Below are 24,914 nucleotides of genomic sequence, written 5' to 3'. Positions count from 1 at the left end.
AGCCTTCGGTATCAGGAGCTTTGCACATCTGTCTTTATACTGAAATGCTTTGCTTTAAATACCTGTTAGTCCTAGAGTGAGAGCATGCTCCAGGCTTCTCCAGCCCTCTGCAAAAAAAAAAAAAAAAAAAAAAAACAGGTATTATCTGAGCAAAATCACTTCTAAGACCTGATACAAAAAAGTGGCGGAGGGAGGGCTGCGCCAGTTTTGCGCTGAAACCCCATCAGAGTTTGATTTCACGTGCTCATAATTCCCAGTCACGGCAGCCAACGGCTCTCCAATTCTTCCAACACCCCATGTTGTGTCTCATTTAATAACGTAGTTATAATATATTTGTCTACTTTACAACTGTATTTGTATTGGCATATGAAGTGTGCGGCAGCTGGGAGCTGTGTGGGGGTGGCAGAAAGTTATTTGATCTACAAAATCAGTTACCTGTCACTCAGTTGCCTTTCACTGAAACATAATAAAGAATCATTATGGGCCTATTAGCAGTGCTGATGTAAATGCATTTTATGTGCCATTTTCAGATCAACAGTTACCCACACAAAAGTAAAGTTGTTAAGTACAACCTTCTTTGTTTAAGAAGGCAAATCATAAATCAGGCAGGATATTAAGCTTATGAAACGTAAATTCAAGACCCCGAGGGTTTGATCTGTCGGGTCAGCTTCGGCTTAGGCATCGGGGGCTATCCTTCCCTTCAGTAACCAGCAGACAAAGTCAACTGTGCTAACATATTGCTTTCTACTTTTGTAACAGTCTTATGAATGCTTCTTAAAAGGCTTTGGGGGGTGGGGAAGCAAGCCTTTTAATATATTTAAAAAACATGAAATTAAATGGTGCAGACTGGATTAGGAGAGTGAGGGTGTAACTTGTTGCACATGGGTTTTATATCTCCCATGAGAATTCTTTCCTTTTCCATTGTTATTAATGGTATCACATTTTTGTGTATAATATTGATGCTATTGAAATCACTTAACGGCTTTATTTGCCAGAGAGAACCTGTCTAAAAAAAGAAAGTTGTTACCGCTATTATTTTGAAATTCACCTCACATCCCCTGTTACTCTTATTTAAATTCCATTTTGAAAATTCCCACAGTTTCAGAATCTAAGTTTCCTCTTGATCTTATCGATGCAGTTTGAAGCAAGTGTCTTCAAAGCCAGCCATAAGTGCACTTTTTGTCTCTTTTTATGGATTAGCAAGGCCCACACTGGGGATAAGAAGAAAATTTGGAATATGGTAAAAAGCCAATTCTTCACAGTTCCGTTTTACCTTCTCCTGCACACCTCTCCGGTTCATTTTATCGGTCCATCCCGGCATCTCTGGTCCCTGCCGCGGGTTTGGTGATGAAACGCAAGAAGGAACGCCGTGCATCCTAGCTTGTGTTCGGCATCTGGGAAGGGAAAGGTTTGGTCACTTGGTGCAAAAATTTAGTTGGCGATACCCAAAATGAGCTGCCATGCGGAAATGGCGGGTTACGTCCAGGTAGGAATTCAGGTGGAGCGTTTGGCACCATGAGATAGCAGCTAATGACAGCAGTGAAGGCTACAGTGTGAATAAGTCTTGCTTTAATTGGATTGATAAAAGCTATGTTCTTAGCTGCAAGCCTACCTAGCTGTATCGTATCCTTAGTTCTAGTGTGATGTAGCCTTATCAGCATAAAAACACATTTTCTGAAAGGTATGTTGGTAACCCAGCCTCAAAAACACTTAGGAGAGTTAGTAGAGGGATCTGTTTTTTTCAGTAATATCAACCTGTTTGTGTAGTAACAGAAGTGAAATATTTGGCAGTTCTATATGTATACAAATATGCTTCGTGTATGTAAGTATGGAGCGTAGTACACAAATATACCATTTACTTAATATAAGCAACAACATTCTGTGGCAATTTTCCTAAGAATATATTTTATGCATCTGTGAGGATATATATGAGTTATAATTATATGACAAATAAAAATATTTGAAGGTAGTGAACAGATTTGTTTATACGCGTAGTCGTTTACTTACCAGGATAGCTGATCTCAAATGCAGAATTCTTATTTACATTGTGCCCTAAACGGGCATTCATACACGTACGGCACTATACGTAACAACAAGGAGCAAATACCAGTGCTAAAAACAAATCCTTACTTCAGAGAACTTAGTCTATGGCATACGTGAGTTCTGTGTGTTAAATTATGGTACAGATTGAATGAATATTGCAGCACAATTAACTAAATGTGTGACTTTTTTGAGTGGGAGCCTACATTGCCTTCATCTTAAAGACAAAGCCAAGTCATGTGTCTGATGTAAAGTTAAAAGCAGGCAGGTTTTCGGATGGGCTTAGCGTACATTTGTGCGTGAGGAATGTATACGCAGTTGCATGCCCGGTTTGTGTTCACAGGCGTTGTGATTTATGAGCACAAATAAATAAATACGCTACAAATTATGTATGCACTTAAACTGCGTGACATTTAAAAATTTGCATGCTATTTGCATGACATTTAAAATCTGATCCCACTGGAGCAGGTCCTGCTACCCAGTGGGGAGAAACAAGCGAGGGAGGTCATAGAGTTAAAATGACTTTGGGCAACTCTCCCCGTTAAGTATGGGACCGTTGCAAAGAGGAACGGCTGCACGCGATTTTGTGCTTTCCATTACCTGTCGTTAATTAATAGCAAACAACTCTTGCGCAGTTTTAGGTCTGAGCTGAATTATTACTTCTGAGCAGCCACGTTTCACATTCATGCAACTTAATGGCACAGAGAAGGTTTTGTTGTTTATTATTATTTAGTGAAGGCACAAAAGCAGCAACGAAACTAATGTAATGTCGCAAAGTCAGTGTAACAGTAATTCTTACAGCTGTGCATCTCACTGTTTTCTGGATTACTTTGCAAATAATAAATCAAATTCCTCCTGAAGGTGACATGTCAGTAATTTCAAATTTGATTAGCTTTATATGAAGGATGTTGATACATTTCTACATGAACTAATCTTTGATAGCTCAGCAGACTGACAACCTTAACACTTATAATGCCCCTTTGCGACAGTATGGCACACTGAAATAATGTTAAGCTACTTAAATCTATAAAACCGTGGGGATTCTGGTTGGGGTATGGCTCAGCAAGCTTGACTTTGGCCTGTTCCTCCTAAGAGGATCTGGGACATGGAATAACTGTTCAAGAATTTTGCTGGTTTTATTTTTAATGTCGTAAATGAAAACAGATGGGACTGAAGGGGAATATCCGCATCATCCGGTACCATGCCCCATAATTTCAAGCTTCCAGGTGAAGGAGACAAATCCCAAGGGATCCATAGGACATTTGATCCCCATGGCTGTAGAGTCGTGAACCATGCCACATGTAAAGGCAAAAAGCAGTGGTTTTAAGCACTGCTACCTGATGTGGAGTATTCCTCTGTTGCTGGAGCTTTGTGAAAGTGCCAGCTTTTCATCATTTCATAGTTAAAACTTCTTACAAATTCACGGCCTCTTAGCAAAAGTGCCAGGGAAGAACAGATTTATGTTGCCACTTGCGTGATGATTTATCTCTATTTTCTTTGAAGAGGCTACAGAGGGGGCTATATGGATTGCAAAGTTGGCTGTTTTATTAAATGAAACAATTTTCCAGTATTTATTTTTAAAGAGTGAAAAGCCAAATTCTTTTATTCTTGGTTTTATTCTGGCTTCAGATTTTTCACACTCTTATCCATGCGCTTTAGCCACATTAAGTAAAAATCAGACTTATATCAACATACGTACCATAAGCCCTTTAAAGGAAACGCTGTTACCTGCCTATTACCTGAGAAGCCTTGCCACATAGTCTGCTATGATTAATGACATTACTTCAAATTTGGGGGAAGATATTTTGACAGGGAAGAATACGCAAAACCCAAGAACGTCAATGAAGCCCAGCGACTGTTGCTCAACAAACTGATTTGTCTCTTGTGCACATTTGGCTTTCTACAACAGGTTAGCTGCTCGGTTTCTAACTTTAGAGAGTTAAATATATGGGATATAGCTGTTTAAGAGAGAAATTTTTCTGCTGGTGCCCAGTTTGCATTCAAGACAAAGGGATTAGAAGAGTTCTTGTCCTGCAAAATTGGAGTTTTTACCAAATACTTGAGGGGCTGATGCACAACAGGGCACTGCCTGTTAGGGCTTAGGCATGTATGCTCATGGTGGGAGAGACAGCATTTTCCTTCCCTGGTGTCTCACAGACTCCAGTATTTTCATCTAAATTGAAATTAAAAGGGTGCAGATAGATGCAGGGGGTTAAGAGTCTCAGCTGGAATAAATCAAGGTGCTGTGACATTGTTCAGAGCCACTAAGAATTGGGATTTTGGCATTAGCAGCTTTTGTACTGCACAGAGCAAGGGTATGTCATCCCATGGGGGTGAGCAAAAAATACCCTCCGTGAGTATGTACAGCAATATCCGTCACTGCCCAGTCCAGGAGGTCTGCTGTGATATGGCACTAGTGAACAGAGCGACAAACAGCAGTTGGTAATTTTTAAAATATATTGACCATAAAACAGGGATAAGAGTGTGCAATGCGTGTTGTGTTATCTGAACGGTAACATGGTGCATGAGCGGTATAATTGTTGTAAATACGCCACCGAATGTGAATGTTTATACAGGTGATCACCTCTTTGTGCAGATTAATGCTTTTGTAATTTGCCTGGCTTGTTACTTATTTTGTGTGAGTATTAGGTACCCGCTTTTGAGTCTGAGCCTTTTATGACTTGACTGGACTCAGCAGATTTTCTGTATTTGAAATTGATCAATTAAATTGTTGTTTGAGGGTAATTGATTCTGTTTGCTGCGGAGTGGCCTGTGGCTATGTCGACCTTCCTTTTTATCTCGTTCGAAGAATACTATCACGTTAGCACAGAAATGTATGTGCTAACAGCTGAAGCAAGGAAAAGAAACAGCGCTTGGTTGTCGTTCCAGAATAAGTAACTCATTATACGTCATGGCATCATGCATCATACAGAGCAAAAATGTGGATGCAGTGTTCTTTCCTATAGGATTTTCATTAAAACTGCCATTGCTATGTTTATGATACCTTGTGTGGTTCTTCATACTGGTTTTTCGTTTGTTCATTTTCTTTTTTCACTGTTCTGTTAACCAAACCTCCAATAACAAGTAACAGTTAACATCACAGGTGTCACTCAGCTCCTCTACCAGTTTAGATGCTAATGCTTCAGGAATTTTTGGTGGACCGCCTTAGGAAAAAGTTGCAGGAAACCAATTATTTTGGCTTGACGTGAGGTTTATTTTGAACAGGTAGTGGACCAGAATAACGGACTACTATGAAATAAAGGTCGCCTCACTGAAGTGTCTGTCTACAAGAGGGGATCCCGTTGATGCACACAGTATAATTAAGGGATTCATGATCTCCTCAAATTACTGCAGGTCATCATCTCATGAGGGAATGAAATAATAGAAACACAAAGCTTTCAGTTGCCTTGTTGTGTGCCTCACTAATCTGTTTTTCCATAAAAAATAATTATTTCTGTATTATTTCTCATTCATTCATCACAATCACAACAATCTTTGCGATCACAAGAGCGTAATGCAACTCCAGCAGTCATGTCCCCATGCAGACGTGCTACACTCGCAGGTTGGAATAACAGTTACCATCAGCTAGGTTAAGATAAATATATGACTTGTAGGTTAGTAAATACGCCTGACCATTGGAGGTAGCTTTGCTCTGCTTCAGCTATCAGGAAGTCAGATGACCTGGAAACTTCGGATGTAAGAAACCACATGAGCGGTGCCTTTACACTGGCAAAGCTCACAGAGCCAGCTCGACCCCAAGTGATGCAATGGTAAAAGATCGTTGCTTGTGGTGAGACTCCTGCCTGCTGATGCTCCAAAAAACCCTCCTTGGAGCTTGGGAACTCCGTAAAGGTTTTTTCCCTTAATGAGATTAATTCCCTATTGATGTTCTTTAAAATAGCCATTAGTTTTGGCTTTAAATACCTGGGGTTTTTTTATCCCAACACTTAATTTCGTTCACCACCCGTGTAATGGCCAATATACATTTCATAGCATTGTACGGCATGAGTTCCCCATATCCAAGCTGTATTACATTCTTCTTCATTTACTCATTGTACTGCATTACAAATGAAATAATTTCATGTTCTGCTGCAAAAGCCAGCGCTCTCTACTTTCAGCTAATAGCTGTGAGTCAGCAGAGGAGCCTGATGGAAAAAGGCATAAGTGATCCTCACGGGCAGCACAAAACTCTGAGCAAAACAGACAAAAGTTGTACCAGAGCAACACCAATAAGCGCCGTGTCCCCCCCAGTTTTGCCCCTGAGCCATTCTGGCATTTACTAAACTGAGTGTCTTAACTTCTCCCTTCGGCGTGCGCTCCACGTACTCTCTTCATGTAATTTTCTGTGTGTAGTTCGTTTCCTTTAACCACGGTGAGAAGAAGAAGAAGGGAAATGTTATCACATGATGCTCTGTCGCTGCAGGTCGGTTGCAGAGGTGGAAACTTCAGATCCAGAGTGTGGGCTCACACGTGTGGGCAGTTGAAGTGATGTAAAGGAGCTGAGAGTATTGTAGTAGTAGATTTTCACTTTCTCAATGAACCACAGCAGAGGGAGGATGAAGCACTGACCCAGTCGGTCGGTTTTGTCTTTGCTCGGAGAGGATGAGTCTTCCAGAAGGCTGCTCTCGGACAGTTTGGAAAGTCGCGTCCCCCATCTCTGCATCCGAAGCTCTCTTTTGCAGCTAATTCCCTGCTTTTCCAGGTTTAATGGTCTTTCCTTCACCTACAAACCCCCCCTCCTCGCTGTTCCTATGCCTGTTCTCTCTGGTCTTTCTGCGTGGTCAATCCCCTTTTGGTCCACTCTTCCCACTGCCCCCCAGGACTAGTTCTCCTCTCCCTTTATTTCCATTAGGCTGCTTTTTTTCCCCTTTCTCCCCTTGTTTTGCCTGCGTTTGGAGCCCGCCCTTAGTTCCTGTGCCTGATGCCACAATCGCCTGCAGCATCTGGGAGCAGCAGTTGTAAAAAAAAAACAAGTCTGGCTCAGCCCCATCAGCCCTGGGCTAGAGCTTGCCCATTGCAAATAGCATCTTCAGAGGAGTCTTTGGCCAGTTCGGCTGCCAAGTTCTGGGGACTCTGTGCTGAGCATATGCAAATGAGACTTTTCAAAGGCTTGTGACGAGGCAAAAAGCTGGGTGGTTTTTCATGGGAACTGCAAAAGGACAACAGGGACCCTACCTTCCAAATTTCAGACTATTGCTGTGAAGAATAGAGACGCAGGAGCTGCTCAGCAAAATTCTTGTAAGGCTTTCTTTTCTTTTCTTTTCTTGTTTTTTTTTTTTTTTCCCCAACAGCGGCAAAACATGTTTTTCCTCAATCTTATTTCCTGAAGTGACTAAATCCTTTTAGTTGAAACATAAAAAAATAATAATAATCAGCCTGAGGCAGAGACAGAGCATGGGAATTTTTCATCCCAAATACTTAGCTTGGCAAAATTTGTAAGGAACTGAAAACAAGCCCTTATAAAGGGAACTATTGCGTTCCCCAACTACAGAGGACCTACTTGCGTTATACGCAAAAGTCAGATAAGAGTATCTCCATGACCTATTCGGGATACTAAACCCAATTAAAAAGTATCTGCTTTTCATATTTCAGAAATCCACATTAAGCAATGGATGTCCTAAGGAAGCATTTGGTTTCAGCACTTCTCAGACCATACCAAAGCTGTTGCATCTAGTTGATTTGCTAAGCACGCCTGTCACAGATTTATTTTATTAGTTTTGCCATTTTGGTTTGTTTTTTTTTTACTGAACCTCTTTTGTTGTGAAACTTGATTTAAATACTTGCATGCACATTAGAAGTCCAGCCCAGTCAGCACTGTGCAAGTTCAGCAGCGTGATGCCTCCAAGGTGCCTCCTTACTATCTCCTGGGCAAAAAATATGAAAATAGCCACAGATGAGGTGGTTCTTCATTCAGACCAGTAGCAAAAACATTTCCCACCAGCACCCCTGCGCTTAGGCTTATGGGACAAATCCTGATGCTTCCACCTCTTGCCTAATCGCAGTAGTGAACGGGATGCACTTCCACCACGGGGGCTGTGGATTTGCGCTCCCCACTTCTCTTCTTGCGAAGGAGCAGGAGCATCTGCTCCGCGTGCGGCGTGGGGCAGCGTGTCCTCCACGTGAGGGGTCTGTGCAGGTTTTTGCAGCTGCAGAAGAGACGACCCTGGTGAGCGGGCTTCACTGCTCCTCTCCCAGCTGCAGCTGCTGTCGTGGTCCTGCTTCGCTGAAGGTTTTTTGGCATGGAAGCAAGTCCCATGGAAATGCGGTACAGCTGTATTTTTGCCTTGGTGTGTGAGCTCTATGCGGGGAGAAGAGGTAAATCTTCTCTTCCAGACCCATTCCTCCCAGATCTTTCCTCCCCATCCTCCTGTTGCAAGACGCCCACATGCACAGACCTCAACATGGGGCTGGTTTCCCCAACTTCACAAAGGAGAGATCCGCACGGGAACAAACCCTGTATTTACAACGTCCTGTCCCCTTGGTTCGCGCTCCGTCCTCGCTCGGAGGCAGTCCCGTAGGCTTTCGGTGGGTCTGAATGCAGACCTGGAAAACCAATACTGAAACACATGAAAATTCGGGATATTTGCGCTCTAAAACTCTGTGGAGGTCCTGCGGAAAGTAACAATTGCGGCTACAGAGATACCAATGCAAAGCGTTCATGTCATTCTGGTGCTGGAGCTGAAAAACATGTCAAAACAGATGGGGATGTTGTTGACTGCAAGTTCTTTGCCTTTCAGTCAGTCATAGATTTTTCTCTTTTCACAACAGACTGGGAAAAAAAAATGTTTTCTTAATTTAATACGGCAATATATTGTGGTTATAACATTTCATTTATCCCCAGACTAACGGGGAATGTGCTGTATACGTTCCAGCCACAGTGCAAGTTTTCCTCAAGTGCTTATATATGAGCTCCCCTCTAACTTCCCTCTACAGGAGACTGAGTTTTCATATTAACTCGTTGCAGGATCTTTTATGAGCAGTGACTGTCAAACTGTGCTTGTCTGTGCATTTGTGCATGCTGATATTGCTCTCAGTTAGACTAACTTCAGCTCCCACCTCAATCTTGTTTTTCCCCATGCAATTTTTCCCTAATATATCAACAGTTTGTTTTAAACTTGTTTTGAAAAAACAACCTACAGCGGTTCAGACAAACCAAGCCAAATTGGAGCAATAAGTATTAAAAGATATGCACGGGGCACAAACAAAAGAATTCCCCAAATGTATTTAAGTGATTTTCTTCCTGCTTTTTTAATATAATATTTGTGGGCCAACTGTGGCAATAACTGATCATTTTAATGCAAGATGACTTAATTCCAGTTCAGCGATTCTTCAGAGAGAAATTACCCCGACAACTTCTTTTCATTTTATTCTAATTTTGTGGAAAAAAAAAAAAAACCTTGAGATTCTCGGTGTAAGAAAAAGAAAATACTTTGAATCACCAAGTTTTGAAACTCATTTGAATGCTTCAGCTCTCTTCCACTTCCAAATATACTTTCCTGGCAGGTTCTTGCGTTTCCATCTCCAGTTCCTGAGATTTACCATCTAGAAAGACTAAAGTTTTCTTCAGAACCCACTAAATGCTTGGCAAAAGATCTCGACCGTGACACAAGGGATCTTGTTTGCTTTTTCTGGGAGCTCCACAGTCTGACTTAGCAGCGCTGGTTCTGCTGGAAGACTCCACATGGAGAGACCAGTTGCTAGATCAGGACTGTAGTTTGAGAGGAAAATTGTGTTTGGAGTTGCACCAAGGTCATTAAGCATCATTGTTTTCTGTCTTTGGGTGTTCAGGGGTTTTTTTCTCTCTGGCTGGTAGGGAAATCATAAATTGTTTCTTCAACATTGAGATGACTGTGTCAGCTTGAAGATACGGCTTTGGAGCTTGATGGTTTGTTGGGGTTTTTTTTCTTCTTAAAGGGTAGTAGTGAATCAGTCCCTATTTTGGAATAAATATGGAGCTTATTTAATTATTGCAGTGGTTAAATGAAATGGTTAAAAACTTTGCTGCTCTGCAACTGGTTAATTAAAACCAGATTAGCGGAAAGACCCTCATTTTGGGGCTGCCTTCTGTCCGGTTGTGCTTTTCCTGTGGATGCAAGGCAGGACATGACCTGCAGTTCCTCCAGAAGAAACCCCAATCTGTCCCTCACCCCACTGGTTCCTGGGTCCCGCTGAGCCTTCTCCAGCCGCAGCTCAGCAATGGGGCCCCACCAGTCCCACCTGCAAACCCACAGCGAGCATCCCCTGCTCTTAAGGGTTTGGTTGGTTGGGCATGGTGTTTTTTTCCTTATCATGAACTTAATATTTCCCTTCACGTTCATCCCAGACTTTCGAGTTCTCCCTACTGCTGGTGGCAGACCCACCTCCCACGCTCAACGCTCCTGTGTCTGACTCCCGCAGACAGGGATGTCAGGCGGGGCGTTGGCGGAGGTCAACGCATCCCAACGCGTCTTCTCGTCTCGCCTGCCTTACGGCTGCCTACGCTCTGCCTGCGCCTCGCTTTGCTGCTGCAATGCCAGTCTTCACCGTCCCCCCCCCTTATGCCTGTCTCGAGCTCATCGCCGCCTGGCTGGCTTGCCACCCTTGCATCCCAAACGTCACCCGCGGCTGATTTTTGGTGGCGTTGTTCGGAGGAGGTGGGAAGCAAGGCACGTGCACAAGGGAAAGGTGTTGAGCGCTTCCAGGCAGAGCTGCTGTTTGCGGCAGCAAGGAGGAGAGTTAAGCGGGGAGCGAAATGCAGCTTTATGGTCATTAATCTCAAATTCTCCCTCTAATGACATCTCTGAGGTTAAGTCAGAGGAAGTGTGATATTATTCAGCTTAGTTAAATTTAGTGTAATTCACATCTGCAAAGCCTTTGTGAATTAGTGCTCAGTCTTAAATTGCCGGTTTCCATGACACGGGGAGCTCCAGAGTACCCTGCGTTAAGTCTTGATGTGTTATGAATTAGGGTGCAGAAGCCTGAAATCCATGCGACGCGCCAAAAAAACTCAAGTTTCTGAGTAGTTCTGAAGCAAATATGCAATTAATTTAGTTTGCAACACTAAGCAGCTGGGATGGCACCCTTACAAAGAATTATTTCCCCCTTTATTTGCTCTCCCAGCATAGATGCTGGGAACGGCCACTGGAGATAGGCTTTTTTGCAAAGCCACGTTTATGACCCACGGCATTTGCCCGGCGCAGCTGATCCTTGCCGCACAGCTCACCTCGTCGGGCTGTAATAGGTACAGACCTGTATTGATTACCGTGACTTGCAGGAGAGAAAAATCTTTGTGCTTCAGATTGGGTATAAATTATAAACAGCGTCTCCAAAGGCTGTGAGTTACAGAAACGGCATTCTTCTGAGACAGCCACATGTAAAGCTGTTGTTGTAGAGGTTATTAACGTTATGATTGCAGCACAGGTGTACTTGACCCACAACTATGATCGTTGTCCATAAAATCCCGCAGTCGGGGTTCAATCACCTGCCTTCTTCAAGAATGTTCATTAGCAACGACCAGCAAAGGTCACGCTAATAAAAGAAGGTTAATGCTCACTATATCGGTGTAAATTCACTGGTGAAACAGCGCTGTCTTCTTGCCATCTTTCTCACTGATACAGCTGTGCGAAGTCCTGCAAGGGGGTCATATAGCTCTTAGGCGTACAGTGTCTATATGCGTGTGTAAATACATATTTGTGTGCATACATACACAGCAGCGGCTGAAACGCAAATCAGAAAAATGTACCTGGTATGGGCTAGCCCATAGTAAATGACTTACTGCAAGTGCACAAGGGTTATTGACGCCTCAAATTCACAAATTCTTTTGCATTTTTTTCTGGCAAATTTTTTATACTTATCTAACAGAATTGTCAAATTCACAGATTCTGTCAGTGACGCCCAAAACTTGAATTTTTAACTCCATTTGCTACTTGGTGTTTGTATTCTGGTGGCCTAGCTCCATCTTCCATGTCATTTTACAAACTCAGGCGTGTTTCCTTTCCATTTAGTCACTAAAAATGTACTGAATTTCCCACGAAACCATCACCTAGAAGATCAGCTCCTCATTTCTCTTATCACTCAGGGTAGGGCTTCTGCATTTGCACGGATGTGTCCTCTTTTTCTGCCCTCGCCACCACACCTGGGTGGTAGGTGCAGCTGGTGTCCAGCTTTTTTAAATACCTGCCAAAGCCGGATCTGGGACTTTCTTTTCCTGTTAAGAAGGAATAAAATATGGAGAGGGGAGATGCGTTTGATGGGCTACTGCCAGCAACTAATGTTGGTGAGGGGAGACAGGATGGACACAGTAGCAGTGAGGTGGAGGAGGTCTTGGTGAAACAGGGTTGAAGAAAAGTCAGGAAATGGCAGAAATTGGTGGGCCATGAGGACAGGAGAGAGGTGGGGTCTGTGGGTGGATGAGGTGCAACAGGATCAGGGCCAGGTGGTGGGCAAGAGTTCAAGAAGAGCTGCAAGAGGGGCAAGTTGTGGGGGAGGAATTCAAAAGTGGATGTCCTGGAGAAGTAGGTGTCCTGGAGAAATAGATGTCCCAGATGGAAGAAAAAGAGCCAAGGAGTGGGAAGAGATTTGTGGCAAATGAAGCCTCGGGAAGGAGTGAAGCGGGCATTCCTCCCCCTCAGGCTTGAGCACCTACTCAGTGTTATGGGGCGGGGGGGGCCTCTCTATCTGCCTGAGACCCGTGAAAGTATTTGCCCTGTCAAAGCCCAAGGTGTTTCTGAGTGTGTACAGAAGCGATCCTGTAATAAGGCGTAAGCTTTAAGGTCAGGAGCTGAGGTGTCTGTGGAGCTTAGACACCTTGGGGGATGGTGAGCAGCTGAATCAGGATTTTCAGCATCACTTGGGTGTGCGCTCTTAAGTTTCACCTCTCTTGATGTAAGGGGGTGAGTCCTTTTCGGCAGCTGGTGGCACCTGGAGCAGGTGTGAAGCGGGAGCAGGGAAGTGGGTGGACAGCCTCATCTCAGCCCTCCCTTTGCTCACCCCCTTGACACCGTACTGCAGCAGCCGTCAGGAGGGGAGGACCGGCTGCAGATGAGTTTTGCTCAGGCTTTCCCCAGGATCAAAGCCAGCATTGCAGAGGCGGCGCCTGGCTTCTTGGGTTTTTTTCCTCTTAGCCCTCACAAAATTAGCCTCTGAAGAAAAAATCAGGGGGGAACTGCCCTTCCTGTGGCTGCTCCAGGGATGCTGTGCACCAGAGGACCAGGCAGAAGATGGATGGTGCCAATGGCATGTTGGAGGGGTTGGGTTGAGTTGGGTTGGGTTGGGTTGGGTTGGGTTGGGTTGGGTTGGGTTGGGTTTGACTGGGTTGGGTTGGGTTTGACTGGGTTGGGTTGGGTTGGGTTGGGTTGGGTTGCGTTAGGTTGGGGCCAGTTAAAAGCAATAGTCATTAAATGGAACAGGCAGGTTAGTGAATACCATTCCTGTACGTATGAAGATACTCTGGGCTTGTGTTGATTATAATCCTTTGCCTACACAGATACTACAGGACACTATAATCCCAGCAGAAATTTCAGGGAAAAAAAAAAAATCCCTTTGAAATGTTCCTTATGCGGAAGGGAGTTAATTTATTCACTAAAGGCTTACGATGTATGGATTCAGATTGTTGCTGAAATCAGAAGAACACTGGGCGTTTGCTGCGGTGCTTCATGCCCCATGAGCATTCCCACTGCAGTTTGTTCCTTAGACACAGGCTCATTCCTGTCCCTGGAAAGTCCTTCTTTACTTCCATGACTGCCTGTGTCGGCATCCACACTGGTCTCCAAGCTCCGTGCCTGGCGTGAAAGGGGAGAAAATTATATTCAGCTGCTTTACTTTAAAATTGCTTTATTGCAATTGCAAATCTATGCTTATCCTGCTAGTGATTAAGGGCCTTTTTCCATCTTTATTAAATGGGAAGTCTCTAACGTCATCTAACGTGGGATTTTAAAGCGTCTGTGCTGTTCCTAGCTGCTCTGGGTGCAGGCACTGCCATTTCCACAGCGTTGCCTTGGCTGCTGTGTTCTTGGGAAGTGCCAAAGCTGGGTCGGTTCATGCTCACACTGCTGGTACAGCTGTTCCTCCGGTGATTTACATGATTTCATTTGCTTGGTGGGTTTTACAAATCTGTGATGTTCTTCTCTGAAGTAAGCTGATATCAGCGTTTTCTGAATTATTTCCAATAATTAATTCTCCATCCGGATGTTTGATGGCACAATTGCTGTTGAGGAACAAATAGTCATAAAACACCAATGCGGAGAGTGGCTATTTTCTAAGCGCCCAGTCCTTTCCCGCATCCAGTCCTGCCGTCATCAGTGAAACTACTTGCACAGGCAGCGCTTTCCCAAGTTAGCAGAACTTGCCAGCGCGCCCTACACTTCAGGTCTCTGCCCTATAAACCCTGAAAAGCTGCAGGATTTTGGAATAAAGTCAGGTTTGAAAAGCCACCCTTCAGTATTTCAAATTAAATTAACTCTCAGGTATTGCTGCGGTACATTTTAGGTGTGTTTAAATACGTTTTTTAAACACTGTGTGCTTGTTAACATGGGCAGCGTTGTTCGGTGAGCAGAGCTCCAGCCCTGGCCTGTTCATGGTGCTGCCACCGGTCTCGGCTGAGCCTCCGCGTCTGCAAAAGCACAGTAACAATGACTTCTCCCTTAGAAAACTCAGCTAGACGTGCCCTTGGAAAGCGGTGGGGAGAAAGAAATGTAACTGACTGCTTGCGTGATGCTGTAGCATGTTAAGATCTGTCATGTAGATTAGTGTTTTTCAGGTTAATAACCTGTGGAAGCTTTGAAGCTTAAATACTTGTTTTTCAGCGGTGTCACGCAAGAAGCCACGTGGGTGTATGTTCTCTCGGGAAGTGCAGGGTTTTGAGCAGGTGGAAACTTCCTTTATTTAAAAGACATTTTTTCTTTCTCCCGGTTGAGAAAATGATGGTTTTCAAATGCTAAATACTTTATTTGTGCTCTTGGGTGCAAATTTTTAAAGATTTTTTTTCTAATTCATGATAGGAAAAAATGCACCTACATTTAAAAAATTTAGTTAGTTCACTAACGTATGCTATTAAGATGCTTCAGAGCTAGTATGATGTACCCCGCGAATACAATCAACTTTACATGTTGCCTAAATAAAGCCTATATATTCACAGACTATTAAAAGACAGGGCTGGATAGAAAGAAACTCAAGGAGTTACCTAATTTGTCCACATTCCCCTGGCCGAGGTCAGCTATACTCATAATATTCCCGAGAGATGGTTGTCTAGCCTGTTCTTAACTTCCAGTCCTGAGATCCTGCACCTTCCATAGGTATGGTCTTACCCCAAAAACAGCTTCATGAGAGGTAACTCGAATATCCCATCTTGCATTTGACAGGTAAAGAATTTTTGTATTTGTCTTTAAATACAGGTAAAGGTCTACTTACAGGTATGAGTAAAGAGAGAGAGAGAGAGAAAGATAGATAGATAGATAGATAGATAGATAGATAGATAGATAGATAGATAGATGTGTAGATATAGATAATATAGATTTAGATATAAAGATTATATAGAGATGGGGGTAAAGATAGAGATACAGATAGAGATACATATACAGATACACAGATATATAGATATAAATATAATTTCAACCCCTGCCCACTTCTCTCTGCATGCTACACCATTTTACTGTGAGTTATAAAATCTATAGTTGTGTAATACCGAGCACATCTATACTGGACCCCTTCTTCAAGGAAATGGCTTGCTCCCCTGCAGACCTTGCCTGCGTTTGAAATCACTGCCTGCCAGTGTCGTGCAATAACACGCCGCAGGTCTGATTCAGCCGGCCACGGGTGGGATGCTGTAATGCTGACGGAGCAGATCATCCCCCGAGCGTCGCGTGGCATTTCAGCGGGAGCACGCGTTCAGCGGTTTTCCCTACAGCACGGCCCGAAAGTCAGCGTCCTCTCCCCTCAAACTGGATCCCTGGGAAGCCTGACATGAGCTTATCTAGTGTCGCACTGGCTAGCTCTTTTCCTTGCTGCCTCTTGCTGTGCGGGGCAGCACCGGCAAGTGGGATATATGCACATGAGCCTCTCACGGAGGCAACCCCACCACCACCTTGGCGCAAGTTTTGGGGGGCTCGTTGTTTTTCATTGTGGCTTCCTTTCACTTGGCAGTCCTCGAATGATGCCGGGACAAAGGCTGCGTTTGCCCATCTTCATCCCTGTGGTTTCCTGGGAACGGCTGGAGTCCCGGTGCAAATTTGGGCTGTTGTAGCCTCAGCGCTCCCGCCTGCCACCACCCTTGCCCTTTGACGGGTGGCCAAGTCTCTCCCTTTCCCCTTCCAAAAGCAGTGCCAGGAGGGGTGGCATCTCGGAGAGGTGTTCAAGCAAACGGTGGCACCCCCCCAGCCCTCCCGCTGGATGCATGGAGTCTGGATCCGGCCCCAGCTCCTGGTCTTTCCTGCCTGTGCCCACGGCTAGACGGTCTCATGGCATTCGTCGCACCGATAAGAGCAGATCTACGTGGGTTTGCCCATTTGCCCGCTCTCCTGCCCGTCTGTGGAGAAGACTTTTTGTGAAATTTTGGAGTCAAGAACACATTTGCTTTTCAGAACTATTTACCCCAGAGCAGCAATTCAGACCAGCCCATAGCCTGAGATCCTGTAACTCCTCTGTCTCTTGACACGCTGTTTAATGAGCCCGCGTCTTTAGCTGTTTGGGATCCCTTCCTTTTTTTAATGCAGTTGTGTGCAATTTGTGTGACTATGACTATTTGCATTGGTATTAATAGCAGTTCTGTCCCAGATGCCTGGTTCTTACTGGGAAGGCCCTGTAGCTGTCTGATACTCTCTTTTTTTTTCCTTTTCTAATATATACCCAAAAGAAAATAACTTGACTCTCGGTGACCCAAAAAATGACCTGACTTTTGGCAACCTGCGCTCAGGAGGGAACGACCTTACAACTTTTGCTTATTGGGCCGGTTAGCACGCAGAGGAGCAAACAAATGGCCCGTGCTCATGGGACTGCCCTTAATATTTAATGAAGAGTAGTGAAAAATGACAGCTGTGTTAGCCTCCTGTCTCTTTCCTGCTTTACAAACCTTGCTTGCACCGAGCTTTGGCGTGAATCTTTGCATCTGTCGCTGGCGGGGCAAGAGGAATTTATTAAATATTTTGTTACCTTTTTAAACCACTTGCTTCTTGTGAGTAGTTTGTGTGTTGTAAACGAGGGGTGGAAAAAAGCTGATTGCAAGTGTGGGAGTTCAGAGGTAATCTGTGTTCGGGGTTGGCAGAGTGCTTGTAGCTCTGTTTCCATCATCCCACTAAAGATATTAGAGGTAATAAATGTCCAACAAAAATAAACAGTGGTCTGTGTCACAGGAGATAATAACCAAGCATAACATGTCTTTAGTATGTGTAGTCTATTCTCTAGCATCGCCACAAAGGTTCCCACAATTTTCCTTGGATGAATATTGCATCTAAACCAGCTTACTGTATGTCTAAGCCCCCTTTACAAGCTGCATTTCATTTCTTCGGATTTCGACGGTTCTTCCCTCTTGGCTCCTCCGAAGAATTCATTTCCCTACACAGTTGCTTTTAGATTATTATCGTGCCCATGACTCCACAAACTATTACTTCTCAGCCAAACTAAACACACCAAGGTTTGGGGTTTGTTTGTCGGGTTTTTTTAATGTCCCCTCAGAAATCACTTCTTCCATTTCATTAATCGGTGTATGGCTTGTCTCTTAATTTCGCCTAAGCTTTTAACCTTTCTTTACCATTGCGATGTCTAGAAGCGCATACGCAGAAGCTCCTAAGCTCATTTGTTCTCAAAGCTCTTGAGCTAACGGACTCCTTCCCAATTTTTCCTGAAGCTCTCATCCTCCCTGTCAGAAGCATTTAGTGATTTTAAGCAAGGTATATTTTTTTAATCTCCTTTTTCCTTAGCTTTACTAATGAAGCTCTGAGAGCTTCTCCTGTTTTGAGGTTTGAGACCTGGAGGTTTACATCAGCAGAGCAAAATAGTCGCAACAGACGCAATAATTTCTTCCTGTGGAGATCCATGGGATCCAGGAATCGTAAATGGAGAAACCTTAGGAATTAAAAATAATTCTGTCATTCTTGATAACGTCTGATGCACTCAAAGGTAAAAAAAAAAGTTGAATTCCTGTTCAGAAGTAATTGTGTGATACAGAAGTCATTTAATAGCATCCAGAAAGATGGATGCAGCAGAGGCGGGAAGTATCTTTTTCTCACACATAAATGCAAATTTGAACATATCGTTACGCTAGTACAGAGTTACGGAATTACAGAATTACATACCTAAGAATTAAAGTCTTATATGAAGACTTTAGTGTGTGTTTGTGCGTGGATAACGTGAGAAAGAAAGACATTTTCATTGAATGATAACTTTCAGGAGGAAAAACCCTTTCTGAAAGGCATATTGCACTCACGTTCCCAGGTCAGAAGGGGTTGGCTTATTTGTTCATTTATTTGTGTGGCTTCTCAGGCTTACGGAAATAACGATAAAACACGTTCAGGAAGTTCGAAAGTGCTTCTGTTCATGCAAACGCCCCCCAAAAGTCTGCACGTCACCCTTTGAACCATTCAAATCAAGTTTTGATGAGGCTCAGGGCCTTTTATAACGGGTGTAGCTGACATTTGAAGCCCGCCCTATTTAGAGACCCAAGCCGCCGCGTAGAGAAGCAGACCGGAGGTCAGCCCTGTGGCTAACATCTGTGGAGAAACTTTTCAACCTGGAAACTTCTCTCGGCAGAAATATTCCAGCCCGGAGGCGCGTATGGGGATCTCTCCCGGCTCCTGCGCAGCATGGGAAACCTTTGTCCCACACATCTTGTAACCGCGGCGGGGGGCCACCATTGTGCCGCGCATCTTCTGAGCACCGCGGGAGGAGGCTTTTGTCCGGCGCGGTGGGCAGGCGCCGTAGGAGGGCACCTTTGTCCCGCATGGCCGGCAATCGCTCTGCAAGAGCGAATTATGGGGATCGCAGAGCTCCTTCCCTCCGCGGGCGCTGTGGTTTCAGACGGAGGAGTTTGTTGGCCTCGCTGGGTGAAGAGCCGCTTGTCCTGAGCGGGAGCGGAAAGGGGAGGCGGTGAACAGGCGCTGGCACACGCGCGTGCAAAAGGCCACCGGGATCGTTCGTCCGGCCGCGTTGCACAGCCGGTCCTGCAGACACCGATCCCAGTTGCAGTCTTTGCTTTTCCCCTTCTCTATCTTTCCTGCCCATTTAGGCTGCCCTTTTTTTAATTATTATTTCTCTGTCCCTTCTTATGTTTGCTTTATCTCCTATTCAATATATCATCTGCTAATTAATCTAATTAACTAATAAGCGCTCTCATTATTCTTTCAGATCAGTAATAACCACCAGTAATAACCATCAGTAATAAACACGCTCAAAAGACTTGAGCCCTAATACCAATCCCTCTGGGACTTCACAGGTATATTTTCAACCCCGTACCGTTACTTACTATTTATCTTCTCAAGTGCTCTAGCCACTTCCCAAGAAGTGCACCAGCGCCGTTTCCAATTCAGGCTGAGACACCGTACGTTGTCTCATAGACGCAGTCTTACGCCTTTCTCCAGCCGAAATGTGGTGAAGCTGGTGAACCGTGGTGGCGTTCCAGGCGCGCGGTAGTAATTGCAGAGAGCGGAGTCCCAGACTGCGGCCCCGCGAGGAACGGTGGTGAGACGACTTGAGGTGAGATGCTGAGTCTGGACCCAGCCTGCAGAGATGCCGCGTGCGCTGTGGGTGCTGGTGGACGTACTGCTTACGGCTAGAGCCGGCACGGGCACGGTGTCGCGCGGTTGGGAGCTGCATTACCGTAAATCTCAAGTATTGTGAGGTCTCCTCGGGTGGAGTAAAGCGACTCATTTGCAAACAAGAGGTAGGGGTGACCGCAGCCCGTTAGTTCGGTGAAGGTCATAATCCGTTGTGAGTGATTCCCCAGGTTCCCACCGCCCCTGAGTTGTCAGATTGACCTATGCAGGAAGACACGGCAATGGATAAATCTCTCACCCGCCGATTTTCATGATTCAATAAAGTGGCCAAGTTTGGTTTTTATCTGTTCTTGTCAAACCTGAGCCTGTTCTGTTCTAAGGCTCCTGTTGCCCTAAAGGCGCTTACAATTTTTTTTTTAATGTTGATCTCTTACTTTACTAATATTCAGAGGTAAATTTTACGTGTGGTAGTTTCATTTAATCCTCCTTTTCTCAAATTAGCATTGTTTTTCTTCCCACCCCCACCCCAGTCCTCTGGTGCCTACCTGATTGTGCATGAATTCTCAGAAATAATTGCCGGTAGTTCAGCAAGTTCATTAACTGATTCCCTGAAGACCCTCAGATGCGTGTCATCCAGACCTGATGATTTGTATATTAAATTTTTGCAAGTATTCCCTTACCTGATATTTTTGTATCAACAACTGTATTGGCAAGTCTTCATTATTTCTAATTGTCAATAGCTCTTTGTGGTGGTGGGTAGGTTGGTTCTGAAGCTTGTTCACCGTTGTACCGTCGCTACTCGTTTCACCTCACGCGTTATTGGATCCACCTTCTCTTTGGAGCTCCTTCCCCATGACGTTCCGTATGTGTTAAAATATATATCCAGTTCTCCCTACCTCTTTCTGTGCTAGCAACCAGGAGGTCGCTCTGCCTTTATGGCATTTCTCTCATTTCTCTTTGTGGGGCTGGGAGCAGGGGGGATTGCTATTTTTTTTTCTTCTGCGGCTGTGGCCTTAGCATATTTTAGGATGTTCTAGCTGTCTCCCACACTTAACAGTTTTTATATGTCTTTTTATTGCAACATGCTCCTAAGATTTCTCATAGAATTAGTGTCTGAAGTCACTATACGTTGCACGACAACTCGTCGCTTAATGCGGTATATTGAATCACGCAGTTTAGCATCACAGCCGTCGAAATTAGTGAGCGCCGAGGGTATGTACACCTTAGAGGACCTTGGCTTCAGTACAGCTGCTTCTTGTTACGCGACTCTCACAAACGATTCTTTCTATCAAAAAATAGATGGCTGCTCGTGCATTTAATTTGGATCTGTCTACTACTAAATACACAATTGAGATTGCAGTCGTCAACGAGATTTTTCCTCTGGCGAAAACCTTATGGCCAAATCTGTCATCGCCCTTAGGACGTAAGTCCTCTTGCTTCTGTCTAATTTTCTGAGCCTCTGGTACATAAATCATAAATGGACAGTCTGTGCAGTGTTAAATTTTTAGGGCTCTCCCTTTAGTAGCAGTTGAATGTGAATACGTAAGGACAAAGTTTGACCTTTAAATGACTATAAAGGGCCAAGGCAGATACTTGGCAAGCTTTTCTTACTGCAATATTAATCAAGCAAAGAATCATCATAATCCTGGAAACTAAATAGCCATTGTAGTGATTTTATCACCAGGGAAATTGTTCATCTGTCAGTAAGATTGTTACTAGGAAAGGGAAAATAGGGAGAGTTAAAATTGCTTTAGACCGCTGAATCATTGAGTCCCTCTAGACTCAAAGCTTGAATTGTTTCTTGAGAGGGGTGGGTTGAGAGGGGTTGCTACAGGAAGGCTGTAGGTTAATCAGTTTCAGTAGCACCAGTGAATGTCAGCCTGATCTCTCTTGAGGACACGGGGAGAGTGCATGGGAGAAGGCAGGACGGAGAAAGGGACGGGGGAGGCCTCAGAAACTTATTGTTTTCTCATTTTTTGTTTCTGGATGGCCCTTTCACAGAGGGGGAAGGTTGTTGATAAAAAGAAAGGAAGGGGGGGGAATAACAACATAATGTTCACTGCCTGTATTTTCGTCTAATTTAATCTGGTGGATATTGATGAGGATGAACACGATCGAGACAGAAGGAGACGGATGCAGGCGGGCGGTAGTGACAGAGAGGTGTGTGTGTGGGAAGCGTCCTTGCAGGGCCCAGAAAGCCGCATGGGAAGATGTTTTGCCTCTTGGGGCTCAACGTGATGTTAGCACACGCTGTGACACAGGTGCGCGAGGAGACCTACCTGTGCAGGAGTGTCCTCGGGGTGTGCTAGGACAGCCTGTCCCTCCATAAAACCAACTTCGGTAGATGACGTCTCTACCGGTGTCGTTATGCGGTGGCGGTGGGCAATTGTAGCGTACCCAACCATGCCATAACCTGAGGGACAGGTCTGTGAGGCTGTGGGTTGAGCTGGAAGCGGAGCTTTATCCTTCTGCTGTGGTAGGACACCTTTACGTACGGGATGACCCTGAGGTGGGGAATGAGCATCGGCGACTGTGGGTACGGGGTGGCTCTCTGTAGGGAACGGGGTAGATGGGTCTGCCTTGAAAGCCACCTGTGAGATACGACGGACTGCCTCCGGGCGAAGAGGGTTTGCAGAAGGGTGGGTGAATTTGGAGGTGGAACGTGTTTGTATGAACGGCGCCGCTGGGAAACTTCTTGTGTAAGATGTCATGAATCGTCTCCATACAACAAACGCGGAGGGGCGGGGGGAAATCTGTGTGTGGCGTGACGTGGATCCTCTTTGTACAAAAACGTCTCTTTGTGTGGGAAGTGGTGTCTTTCTGTGGAGGGCTTTTTCGGAGGAGCTTGTCTGATGGCTGCCGGTGAGGGAGCGGGGGAGGGAGACATGACGGGGAGCGCCTCCGTCAAAGACTTTCTGGAGGGGACGGCGTCCGTGGACCCACCAAGGACGCACCAAGGATGGGTAGACGGGGGTGAGGGTCCCGGTGGGGACGTCAAGATGGGCGTGCAGGCGGCGCTGTGCCAGAGCATCCCTCCAGGGCGGCCACCCCCCATCCCCAGGGGACCATCGGCCGCCCCACGTCCCCCGGGGACCGTCGTCCACCCCGCGCGGCATCCCTCTCCGCCGGGCAGGCCACGGCCACCGTGTCCTTCATTGTTGTCACCCCCAGATTGTGATACTGTCACAAAACTGTTGCTAGGCAACAAATGTGGTTACCGGCTCTCAGCGAATAGCTGAAGGGGAAAGCGAAGTGTTGCACCATTGTAGAGTAACCATAGCAATGACCTACTATTACAGACTAAAGAATTATCATTAACAATGTTAAAGTATCAAACAGAGGCCCAGGATCCAGAGACTTCCAGGCAGCATCTCCGCATAATTGGGTTACCCAGGAAGAGGTCCCAACTCTTTCACAGCCCTTGGCTCCTGATCTCCATCGTCTTCGTTTTGTTTTGGGGGTTGTCGTGGGGGGTTTTTTGTTTAAATACAGCGAATACGTTGAAGGAGACACTTGTAAAACAATAGAAGCGCCCACCGAAAGAAAGAGGTAGAGGTGAATCTGTATGCAGAGGGAAGAGGTAAGCAGGAGAGGTCCACTTGACCGCCTCAATGTCATCGGTGGGCTTGTTGGGAAAGGGTGCACGAAGGACGCCTTCGTGACGCATCGGCTGTCCTTCAGGTCAGGTGTTCTCTTTCGGATAAAAATGCACGTGCCGGGCTAAAAGCAGTGTAAAAAGAATTGGTACAAAGCACACCAGCCCTGAAAAGTAGACGCTTCTTTTTCCAAGTTAGGTGGAACAGGGGAGGTGCCTTAACGACGCCTGCCTTAACAGGGTGCGAGCAGGGCTGGCAGTGGCAAAACAACCCCCCGACAAACTGTCCCCTTCGTATTTTGCAGGTACAGAGCGCCATGAACTAACTTCCTGGAAGAGTTTTCCATCTATTTTCAAGTTCTTCAGCGAGGCGGTGGAGGCAAAGAACAGCTCAGTGAAACCAACCCCAACCCGGCGCTCCAACAGGATAAAATACGAAGAATTGTAAAAGGAGGGGAGGAAAAAAACCCAAACCAACACCGCCACCAACCTCTTCGCTGCCTGTTTTCTGCAAGCCGTCTCCCAGCCCCTCATTAGATTGTTTTCTTCCTAGAGCACAGGGTCGTGATGTATACATCTAAATAGCGTTTTGCATTATTTCTAGATGAGTGCAACTGTCAAAGCAATATGGGTTCACTGGTTGTGCTTCCTGTGGGCTGTAACTTGGATTTCGTGCTGCCCATCAGCGCGCAGATTAAGGCTGACAGTGGTACTGCACAGTGCAGCTCTAATTGCCCTGACATAGCCCTGCACCAAGCTGATGCCAAAATTTAACAGCTTCGTCGTGGTCTCATTGCCCGCAGGATTTTTTGCTGCTTCCTTCTATTTTGAGACACAATGAAACAGGAATTACTCTTTTTTAAAAGACGGCTCTAACTCAGAATTGCTAACCAGCCTGTGATTTTGTAGCCAGTAGCCTTCTCTTTCTCTGGGACCAAGTGGGATCAACTCTTGACTCTTTCATTTTCTGCTGGTAGGAGGGTCCAAGAAGTTTGGTCCAGATTTGTTGGAAAGCCCCTTTGTTGTAGAGATTTTCTCCTCCAGCCAGATCAATGGTATTATCTGTAGATCAGCTCTTCCTTTTGAAAGCTCCACTTAAAAAAAAAATGCCTATTCATTAACTGGCTGGATCACACTGTGAAATATGACAGGGAAAAAAAAAAAAAAAAGAGAGACACATTGCACATTTTCCTGTTTATTTTTAAACGCAAAGATGCTTCCCTTTTCATATGCCGGGTTTGTAATGACTTGCCATCCCGTGGTTATTCCTTTTTTCCCTACGCTCACGGGTCGTCCCCGCTTCCCCAGGCGCTGGGGCAGGGGGGCAGCCGGTGGGGCTGCCCCGCGTGGGGACCCTGTCCCACCCGTGGGTCTTGGTGGGGGATGTGGCTGTAGCCACCGCCGTCGCTGTCGGCAGCTTTTCTCCGATAAAATGTCTGATAAGCGACAAGATGTGCCTGATAGCGTGCCCGGCGAGCGAGCGTGCTAATTAAGCTCCTTTAGTGTTGATGATGCTAAATTAAAGTGATCTTTGATTCAGTGGCTGTGCCCGCCTTGCCTTCTGATGCTGTTCGTGCCGAGGAGGCAACACGCAAACA

General features: G+C 45.3%; 1 protein-coding gene across 2 annotated transcripts in view; it reads left to right on the top strand.

Moving 5' to 3' along the window:
- The window catches only part of ARB2A (ARB2 cotranscriptional regulator A), a 267,179-nt gene extending 242,695 nt beyond the window's left edge, over positions 1-24,484 (top strand). For both annotated transcript variants that reach the window (XM_059833865.1, XM_059833863.1), the window contains one exon: positions 23,622-24,484. In XM_059833865.1, coding sequence (XP_059689848.1) covers positions 23,622-23,764 — 143 coding nt within the window. In that variant the 3' untranslated portion in view covers positions 23,765-24,484. The remainder of the gene's footprint in view (positions 1-23,621) is intronic.
- Positions 24,485-24,914: the final 430 nt, after the last annotated feature.

Source organism: Gavia stellata, chromosome Z, assembly GCF_030936135.1.
Source record: "Gavia stellata isolate bGavSte3 chromosome Z, bGavSte3.hap2, whole genome shotgun sequence".
NCBI lineage: Eukaryota > Metazoa > Chordata > Aves > Gaviiformes > Gaviidae > Gavia > Gavia stellata.
This window is presented reverse-complemented; position numbering and strand designations above follow the sequence as displayed.